This window comes from Saccostrea cucullata, unplaced genomic scaffold, assembly GCF_032062105.1.
Source record: "Saccostrea cucullata isolate Sc308-1 unplaced genomic scaffold, CSIRO_AGI_Scuc_v1 ctg12906, whole genome shotgun sequence".
In the NCBI taxonomy this organism is placed as follows: Eukaryota; Metazoa; Mollusca; class Bivalvia; order Ostreida; family Ostreidae; genus Saccostrea; species Saccostrea cuccullata.
Genome location: NW_026921274.1, coordinates 7,474 through 18,660, shown reverse-complemented (window position 1 = coordinate 18,660; position 11,187 = coordinate 7,474). Strand labels below are relative to the sequence as shown.

At 33.3% G+C, this 11,187-nt stretch overlaps 1 protein-coding gene across 1 annotated transcript; it reads right to left on the bottom strand.

Moving 5' to 3' along the window:
- Positions 1–2,387: 2,387 nt before the first annotated feature.
- LOC134259606 (small ribosomal subunit protein mS39-like) lies at positions 2,388–10,336 on the bottom strand. Its single transcript, XM_062742211.1, has 10 exons — positions 10,206–10,336; positions 9,823–9,878; positions 8,388–8,427; positions 6,971–7,016; positions 6,747–6,812; positions 5,872–5,988; positions 4,768–4,888; positions 4,353–4,485; positions 3,086–3,182; positions 2,388–2,522 (listed from the first exon to the last, which is right to left on the bottom strand). The coding sequence occupies exons 1-10, from the start codon at positions 10,259–10,261 to the stop codon at positions 2,403–2,405; spliced, it is 852 nt and encodes a 283-aa protein (XP_062598195.1). The 5' UTR covers positions 10,262–10,336; the 3' UTR covers positions 2,388–2,402.
- Between the last annotated feature and the right edge of the window lie 851 nt (positions 10,337–11,187).

The window sequence follows — 11,187 nt, the reverse complement described above, 5'->3', positions numbered from 1 at the left end:
TCAGACTACCGATATGTAACCGCCCCGCTGACCAATTGACAAATTGGGCATGAAATTAACAATTCTGCAAGATGCACCTTTCTTCATCATAAATATATATTTACATCCACTGAATATTTTCTCCTTTATTTCTTAAGAAACCATATTGCTTTCATCACTGCATAAACTACAGTAGGCATGTTGCCTGTACAGATTTCTTAATCAGTGGCTGTTCCATCAATGAAACGTATAAGGTTGTTCGCATCATTAATATAATAATTAATCTTTTTAATCCTACTTTAAATGATTATTTGAACAGATATAAATATAAACAATAAAATGTCTTTCTTTGGTTGTTAGTATGGGATGAATGTCGCAGCTATTGCAGAAAAAATTTACATAACCCGCGTAAGCAACAGCTGCGACATTAATTCCCATACCAACAACCAAAGAAAGCATTTTATTGTTTAAATAACTTATATCATTGATTGGCATAATACCCAGGAGCAAAGGAAAAAGATTTTCAAAGAATTAATATATTATTGATATAATCTTCAAGAGAACCCCCTCTCTTACACCAAATGGAAAATCTCCTGACCGAGGGGTCATGAAATTCACAAATTTGGTTGAAGGACTCTTGCTCATTATCAGACGCGGATCCAGAACTTTTTCCCAAGGGGGGTGGGGGGGGGGGGGTTCCACCCCTGTCAAAAAAAAAAAAAAATTTCAACCCAGAAAATCCTATTTCGTTGGGGGGGGGGGGGGGGGTGACTTTTAATGCTTCAAAATCTTTTACTTTTCAGACCATTTTAATACAACTTCACATTTACTAGGGGGGTCTGCATTTTCTGAGGGGGGGGGGGGGTTCAAGTTACCTTTTTCATTGCTTTTGTATATATAAAGCTGACCCCCCTCTAGATCCGCCCATGATTATAATTATATAAAGTTAGCTTAGTAAGTTTACCTAATTTCCGGAGCAGAGAAGAAGATTTTAAAGATTTAATGTATTTTCACTATAATAATCCATAGAGCCCTGTCCTAATACCAGAACCCATGACCCTTTGGCCATAAAATTCACAATTTTTGAAGAGGCACTCTTGCTCATCACAACTATGTACATAGTTAGTTTATTTAATACCCAGAAGCAGAGAAAAAGATTTTTCAAAGAATTAATGCATTTTCACTATATAATCAATAGAGCCCTGCCCTCACCACAACCCCTGACCCTGGGGCCATGAAATTCACAATTTTGGAAGAGGCACTCCTGCTCATCATAACTGTGTACTTACTGTATACAGGGTTATTTTCGCCCTTCTGCACTTGCAAACTATTTTGCTCCGTTTTAAATTTGCCCAGTTATAGTTTTGTATAAGAAATTGTGTAGTGAAATTTGAATTTACAACGTTTTAAATTCGCCCAATCAGGAAGAGGGCGAACGGGCAAAAATTAGACGGGTGCTAAAATTTCTCTGTATACAGTATACATAGTTAGTTTATTTAATACACAAGAGCAGAAAAGAAGATTTTCAAAGACTTAATGCATTTTTGCTATATAATCATTAATAGATCCCTGCCCTAACACCAGAACCCCTGTCCCTGGGGCCGTATAATTCACAATTTTGGAAGAGACACTCTGACTTGCTCATTATAACTATGAACTAAGTTAGTTTATCTAATATCCAGGAGCAGAGAAGATTTTTCAAAGAATTGTTGCTTTCAAGGCACTCTTGCTCATCATAACTATGTGCTTGGTTAGTTTATTTAATACCCAGGAGCAGTGAAGAAGATTTTTCAAAGAATAAATACATTTTCACTATATAATCTATATAGCCCCACCCTAGCACTAGAACCTTTGACCCTGGGGCCATGAATTTCAAAATTTTGGTAGAGGACTCAATGCTCATTACATTCATGTCAACAGTTTGATTGTTTGATGTCAAGGGGTAAAGAAGATTTTTAAAGATTGCATTAATTTTATAAGTTTTGGCCCCAACCCCCAAGGGGCAAGGACCATGAAATTCCTAATTTTTTTTCCCCCTTCACCAATAGATGATGTATACCAAATTTGGTTGAAATTGGTTCAGTGCTTTCAAATAAGAAGCAGAGAATGTTCAAATGTCAACACATGACACATGATGATGGACTTAAACAGATAGCAATGGGTCACCTGAGTGACTCAGGTGACCTAAAAATGTATAAATGTTCAACCTTCATAATCTTAATTAACACTGCAATTATGAATGGTTTCTTTAAATTTTTATTTCGTTAAAACATAAAAAAAAGAAACAGTCAAAAAAGGTCCCACTAATGCCTAACAAAGGACTTGGAGATAAACATTCTGGTATACATTCACACAGGGTGAAATTACCCTAAAAATTATAGCACTTTCTGATATTCAGATAAAGTAAATAAAAAAAAGAAAAATTATAATGAAACCAATGTTTGTATCTGGCATTTTGCAGTATACCCTTTTCTATACTTACATGGCGTTTTAGTGTTCCTCATTGTTTCGTAAAATCTTAGACATTCCTTTGGCCTTGTCATCTGAAAATACACATAGTTTGATTATATAAATAGAAACAATTCTTCAGTAACTAAAAGGAATATTCAATAAAAAGTATTATTTTGCTAAAGAAAGTTAGAGTATATTTTCATTCTGATTTATTTTAGAGGAGGGGGGGGGGGGGTGTTGGTTGGTTGGTTGTGAAGTCAGAACATTGTACCTGCTGACTTCTTTGTACATGTGAATGTAAATACTGTGAACCAACTTTTATTCGTGACGACTTTATTTCGCGATTTACCAGGAGTAAAGTAGTAATCGAAGATTAATTTTCGCGATCAAGCCTTTTTGAACTGTTTTTAATAGAAAAGGAGAAGGTAAGGACCCATCCGCGGCCAGAAATATTCGCGATGACGAGGCTCTCATGAATCTGAATCTTGCAAAAATTTCTTGCACGCGAATAAAAGTTGGTTAACAGTACTCAGTACATGTTCATATTTAGTTACCTCAGAATTCAGATACTTTTGCATGAATGAATTCTAAACAGCAGTACACTTAGTACATGTAAAATATATAGAATATATAATATATTATCATCTATACACACCTCTGAAGAATTCAGATACTGTCGAATGAATGAATTGTACACGGCAGGGGACTTCTCTGCTTCGAACAAGAACAAATCGTTCAGAACACTATCTAATCTGTAAATATGAAAAATTACAGTGACAACTCACATAGATTTCTAAGGCGATAAAATAAAAACAACAAAAAAAAATTGATTTTATTTATTCATTCATGAAACATTGTGGGTAGGTCAGCTTTAAGGCTAGATGTGTGTTTTTCCCTTGACTTTTATTATTAGACAGCTCAAAAAACTCTCTTTCCTTCAGGTCTTTTTCTTACTAGACATTTCTCTTCTCAAAATAATGGCAAGTAATTTTCTGATTTGAATTTATCCTTTCAAACTTACAACAAGCGGTTTTTTCTTCAGATATCATATATGTATGCATATCTTTGTAATATATGAAAAAAAAATATTTCAAATTATTATCATGTGATTTCTACACTAGTTTCTAATTATTATTAAAAATTTACAATCCTAAAATTTTGGGCTTTGGCAATTTATATACATGATATTGGCAACACCATTTAATGGCAAAATCTTGGAAAAAATATGTTATTTAGTAATGTATTGTCTGTCCTTAATTTATTCTTTCAAACTTACAGCAAGTATTTTTCCCCCTCTTAAATTTATCCTTTCAAACTTATGCCAAGTATTTTTCCCTCTTTAATTTATCCCTTCAAACTTATGACAAGTATTTTTCCCTTTTTAATTTAACTCTTCAAACTTACGGCAAGTATTTTCCCCTCTTTACTTTATTATTTCAAACTTACAGCAAGTATTTTCCTTTTTAATTAATCCTTTCAAACTTACAGTAAGTATTTTCCCCCTCTTAAATTTGTCCCTTCAAACTTACGGTACGTATTTCCCCCCTCTTTAATTTGTCCCTTAAAACTTACGGTTAGTATTTTCCCCCTCTTTAATTTATTCTTTCAAACTTATGCCAAGTATTTTTCCCTCTTTAATTTATCCCTTCAAACTTACGGCAAGTATTTTTCCCTTTTAAATTTATCCCTTCAAACTTACGGCAAGTATTTTCCCCCTCTTTACTTTATTATTTCAAACTTACGGCAAGTATTTTCCTTTTAAATTAATCCTTTCAAACTTACAGTAAGTATTTTCCCCCTCTTAAATTTGTACCTTCAAACTTACGGTACGTATTTCCCCCCTCTTTAATTTGTCCCTTACAACTTATGATAAGTATTTTCCCCCTCTTTAATTTATTCTTTCAAACTTGCGGTAAACTTACGGTAAGTATTTTTCGGCTTTGACTTTATCCATGAGTTCGATCTCCTCTGGCTCGGTAGCAGTGTGGTCTCTCTGGTAATAAAAGCTGAGGAAATGAATCAAACGTTCTATTGTCTCTCCAGACAGTGTATTCCCTGAAATAAGCCGATTTATTTAATATCTCATTATGGAAAGCTTCACGAAAAAATATGACAACGTCCTTTATACAGTCAAGCCTCATTATCCATGGGTCTGAAGGTAACTTAAAGAAATCAAACTGTGTAAGATACTGAAGTTTTCATTCAAATGACTGGGACCTCCAACACACTTCAAATATCCATAGTATTTAACATACTCATGTTTGAGATACTGAAGTTAATCTGACTACTTTTTTGTGACACATTTACAATTGATATAAGGATAGAACACTTCTTCACCTTCTGGAATCATTTTATGGCAAAGTGCCAACACCTTCTCTACATCTCTTTGTTCCATCTGCTCTTTAATTGCTTCCTCTAAATTATCTTCACTTTCTTTAGTCACAACAGGATCAAATACCTGTGAATTTAAAGATAAACTAAAAAAAAAAATATATATGAACAGTGCATGGTATTAAGTTAATTTTTTTTCTGAAGAGTAAAGATTAAATGACTTAAGTTTAGCTTCACCATATTTTCTCAGTTATCAAGCAAATGAGCAGAGGTCAAGATTTCTCATTGCTAATCATGCTAATTGTCTGTGCTGCCATCTTGAATCATATACAGTAAAACAAACTTACTGTATAACAAAATGCCAGGGATGGACAATTTTGCTTCTTTATAAAAGGAATTATTATTTGTTATATCGTATAAGTGGACATTTTAGTGAGAAGAAAATTTAGCGATTTCTCCTTAAAAACTTGTATTAATTCTAAGCAAGAAGTAATTTTAGCTATTTCAAAATACTCATTAAAAAAGCTGGTACAGATAAGAAGTGATTTATTTTTATTGATTTTCAATTTTAGCCATCTTTACAGCATCACTGATAATGCCAAAATTAAATCCTCGCTAAAATTTCTACCTATACGGTATCCATCAAGTTATAAATTCCTAGTAAAGTCACAGGGAATGAAAACCACTTTGCCGTGAGGGCAACTTCATTTTAGGTGTGTTAGCTATATCTGTGTTTTACTGTATACCAAAGTTTCGCAAGCTCAGATAAAAAACTCTCAGACTCTGAGCGAGTTCTGTCTTGAATTAGTAAATAGTTATACAGGAACTGACTCTGGATTAAAAATAAAATAGTGTCAGTAGGTAAATATAGGTTAGAAAATCTTTTTTCTCAGAAAATTAAAAAATTTGCTGTCAGAAGGAATTCAATAATAAAAAGAAAAAAATCTGAATTCCTAGATGTTAAAAATAAATTTGTGTCAGGCCATTTTTAGCAAGTCTGGGAGAGGGCAACTTTTTTTTTGTTATTTGTAAAAAAAATGGCCTAAAGAGTTCTCTTTCCAATGTCCCATTTGTACTAGATCTCATGGTCAGTGTCACACACAATCTCACCTTAGTTGGGGGTTCCACAGGTACATGAGCGGGTGTCCCCTCAAACACCTGGGGGTACATACTCATCATCATTCTGGCTGCTTTCCTCCCTGACGCCGTAGAGAGCATCATTTCTGCCTGAAAAGTATAATCAACATCAAAAAAATTAATAAAGATGTAAATATAAATTATACAGCTTATCACAAGTTAAGTACAGTGAACCCTCAGTTATCCGGACAAAAGATATCCGGATGCTTCAGTATCCGGACGATTTTTCATTGGAACAAAATTTTCAAATGTTGTTTTCTCTTGTTTGACTGGTGATTCAGATATCCAGATGCTTCACATATCCGGACAAATTGACTGGGAACCAAAGCGTCCGGATAAATGAGGGTCCACTGTATTTTGAAAGTCTTTTTAAGACAGTTTGGTTTAAACGTATTTGAAAAGTCAGCATCACTCATTGTTTTGAGTGTACAACTACTGATTACATGTGATATATAATGTTTGCCCAACCTAATTTATTGGACTTTTCATCTCATTCTTCGTAATTCTATTTGTCGTTTGTAAAAGGTTCGAATGACAAATAAAATTATGAACAGCGAGATGAAAGGTCTAATTTTAAGAAGACTGAATGTTTGCCCTATTTCATTCATCCCTCAATCAACTATGCTCCAAAGATGAAATTGTGATGAAAATAAATTTTTGACAAATCAGATATTTTAGCTAATACTATGATACATGCTCAAAAAGGAAAAATATTCATTGATCTACATGCATAAAACATGTATATGCCTTTTAAGTGCTATGTTGCATTACTGGCATGCAATATTTAATTACTTAATACAAACAAATGTGGTCATTGTAGCGTTCATGTCTTTTACATATGTCAGTACCTTATTAAACTGGCGATGGTAACAGGCTGGGTCATCAATGGAAAACTTCCCATAACTTCGACATTCCTTAAAAGTTAAACGTACACATGATACATGTAAAATTAAGAGTTATTCGTGTAGCCAAGCATAAGTCACCAAAAATCTATAAATTTTAATGAAAACTTCTTTAAAAAATGAGAAATATGTAAGATGGTTGATATTTCTGTATCTAATAAATTACATACATGGCCAACGCTTTCTTCCAGAGCTTCCAACAAAGCTGTTGGGGACCTGAAAAAAAGGAAGATGTACAGTGCCACAAGTATGGTACTCGTGAAATGCAAGATTTGTAACATATTCACAATAGTCTGAAACTGGGTCAAAATATTGAATAGGTAGAAGAAAATGATGATATTTGTAACAAGAAATCTGTGAGCTAATACTCACTTAGTAATACCCCCGCTCTGATGTAAATAAGCACTATCATGTTAATACACACAAGTTCATTTACAGGCAGATGCATAGAAAAATATGAAATTGACATCAGATTCATATCAAAATTAATCCCACCATAATAGCATGCCTCAACAAAGAGTGTAATAAAATTTCAAGCATCCGCTATGAATAGCTAATGAGAAAACTGCGACAAAGATTTGTTATGTATGAAACGGACAAACACACAGACAAACAGGAAGTTGATATCCGATTTGAGTGAAAATGTATCCTACCATATGGCATGCAATACAGAAGATTGTGTTAAATTTCGAGCATCTACGATGAGTAGTTGCTGAGAAAACTGCGACGAAAATTTGTTATGTATGAAACGGACAGACGCACAGACAAACAGGAAGTTAAAATGGGATTTGAGTGAAAATGTATCCCACCATATGGCATGCCTCAGAGAAGATTGTGTTAAAATTTCAAGCATCTAAGATGAGTAGTTGCTGAGAAAACTGCGACGAAAATTTGTTATGTATGAAAAAGACAGATGCACAGACAAACAGGAAGTTAACATCCGATTTGATCGAAAATGTATCCCACCATATGGCATGCTCAGAGAAGATTGTGTTAAAATTTCAAGCATCTACGATGAGTAGATGCTGAAAAAACTGCGACAAAGATTTGTTATGTATGAAACTGACAGACGAACAGACAAACAGGAAGTTGGCATCAAATTTGAGCAAAAATGTATCCCACCATATGGCATGCCTCAGAAAAGATTGTGTTAAAATTTCAAGCATCTACAATGAGTAGTTGCTGAGAAAAATGCGACGAAAATTTGTTACGGACGGACACACAGACACACGGACAGCTGGACAGACAGACACACAAGGGTAAAACAGTACATCCCCCTCTCCTTCGGAGCGGGGGTATAATAATGGCAGTATACTGATACATAGTGAGGCTTAAATATAGAGGGCACCAAGTGACCAAGTCTCTGCACAATCAATCTATACCCTAAGTATTAAAGTCACTCATTTAGAATACACTTGTAAGAGAACATTCTTTAAAACATTTAGTGACTGTAAATATTAAAATTTTATAATCAGGATACATGAACTTGCATGATCACCTCTGTTAAAGATTTAAATAACAGCAAAATTGAAAATTTGTCTTGAACACTTATGATGACTGATCTGTTTATAATGTAATTACATGTACCTGTTTATCTTCTTGGGGCCATAGATTTTTGGATATGTGTCTGGAAAAAATTTTAAAAAAATATTTAGCAGGTTTAACAATAATTTTACATTCCAAACTATAAGAACAAAAATTCTGAAACAGCGGTTTAATTTTTTCTCAACATTTTACATGGTTCACAAGTTTTAACTAGTATAGTCCAATCCACACTTTGACTTTGCAAAAGTTGTTTCCCTTTGCAGTGTCAACCAAAAGGTCAAAAGGAAAAGAATCATCATTTCTCCTCTTTATACTACCAAATATTTTGGCTTGCTGTGATAAATCTATTGTGTTTAATTTTTTTTCTTTCGATGTGTGGGCAATCAGTACACAAAAGGCAGAGCTTTTTTAAAGTCAAATGACGAAGTTACAAACCAGAAAACTACATAGGCTACTTTGTGGATTGTATGGGTATATCCCCTAAGATGGTGGCCAAGGGACATAACTTTTAAAAAGTGTGGATTAGACTATTCAGAGTTTCCCAAAACTATCAGTCCTACCGGCAAAACCGATAGAAAATCGAAATGTCCGATGAAATTCGCTACAGTACCAGTCCGTGTGACCGATTGTGGTGAGCGCTTGTCCTGATTAATTTATTGTGCTCTAATGTATTGCAATATCTTCATAAATGTAAATCTGCAATGCAGTAAGCTCCTATTCTTTGTTAATATCCATAATCTTATCCATTTTGCAGTTCTACTTGACTTATTTACTTCCAAAAATGATCGTTTTTTCCTAATCCGAATTTCCTCCATTCCTCTGTTGGTAAACGCATGCAGTATATATAGGTCGAAAAGTGCAATGCCCACTAAGAAAACGTAAAGTTAATTTAAAATTTATTTCTAATTTCATAACTGCTATTTATATATGATTCAATTTTACAAGTGAGAATTAAACTTTAAATTTTAAAAAGAATTCTAGAAACCTTCATCGTCGGAAACCCACAGGTGATCTCGTCTTTACTTATGTAAAGACGAGATCACCCGTGGGTTTCCGACGATGGAAACCTTGAGAAGTTTTTTTTCTCAAGAATTCACTTTTTTTATAATTAGTTGTTTCTTTCACCCAACATATACATAGGGCTAGTCACTTTATTGCTGCCACAAGCCTGTGTGAGCTGGTGCTATGCTTGAATAAATTATACATGTAGTTGCATAACCCTGGTATCACAATCAATGTTTGTCCACAAAATTTTTTACTTATTCAATGCCTTTTTCTTTGAATTACATTTGTCATGAAATATACACTGTATATTTAAAAATTTATTTGGACTGATAGAATATGCTTCGGACCGGTAGAACACATTGAGTCATCGGTCCGAATGATTGATAGAAATATTTGATTTTCGGAAACTCTGACTATTATCATTTCTTTAAATTGGTATTAATTTCAGTTGAATATAAGAGATTGCTCTTACCTCTGGGATTGGAACTTTGTAGTTGAGAGCAGGATAAACATGGAATTAACTGTAGCCTGAGATGACAAACATCAAAATTAATTTTTAAATGCAACACAAAAATTTGTTGAGGAAATTCGAGTAAATAAGTTTTCAAATATAAGACACCCTCTACGATTTACCTATTTGGATTTTGTGCAAAAAACAAAAGTTACTTTTACGTGTCTTCACTGCAGTGATGACTTTAAATCGAATTATATTGAACACTTTTTCCCCCGTGTGGGTGAAACAAAATTCTAAGGAAATTCGAAATGAAGGGTGCATGCCGATTGTTTTGATGGTATGATCATGTTAAACAAAGTTGGGAAGTGTTTAAAAAATATATCTTGGTATGCAAAATTTACCTTTGTAACTGCTTTGCTTTAAAAATCAGCTTTGGACCTCTTAAACATGTTCCCATGTTGAAGAAAAAAAATAAAATTTCCAAAGCTGAAAACAGACACTGACATATATCAACGTCAGAGAAACGCTTTAATTCAGAACTTCGAACCCGACTTCTTTGTATATCATTCACTGCTTGCTCGGGATTGATTGCTTGTGACTGTTGATACTGTTTTATTAAATGTAATATCACAGATTTTAGAACCGGCCATTCTATTTTAGTTTTGGAGTCTTTATACGTCTACAGGATCATTTAGAAAAGTTTTTCTCGCAAATAATTTGTGTAAACATTTTCATTTCGAACCAGGAAGTATATTTGATCGAAAAGGAAGTTGTTATATACTGCGTCAAGTTTTCTCAACTTCCAAAGTTTGGAGTCATGAAGTAACAGTTCCTAAACAGAGAAAATTGTAAGTATCGGTAAAATTTTAGTTTGGTTTTGTGTGATTATTTGTGAAATGTACTTAGAATATTTAAGTATATCAGAAATTCAGAATCATAAGTATGTACATATGATTAAAAACAATCTAAATAAAGCAAGGACATTCTTAACGATTGACCTGGTAGTCAAATGAGAGAGAGAGAGAGAGAGAGATGTGATTTTTAAAAAGAATTTTACATAACCATGATTAAATGAATATATTTATCATATATGATTAATATGTTTATACATCATGCTAATCATGCAGTCTTAATTAACATTAATATACATTCACTACTATTAATATTTACGATGGCTTCATGATCATTGATGATTGTTAGCAATTTTTTTCTCAGGCGAGTTATACTGCTAATAACTTACTACAATAAATGTTTATTTCTTGAATTTAATCATGTTAATTTAAATATAAATTTAATTTACACTGATTTAATGAATTCATGCATATAAATAAAATATGTTGTTTGAAAGTCGCTGAACATGCTAAAATTGGGATGAAACCAAGA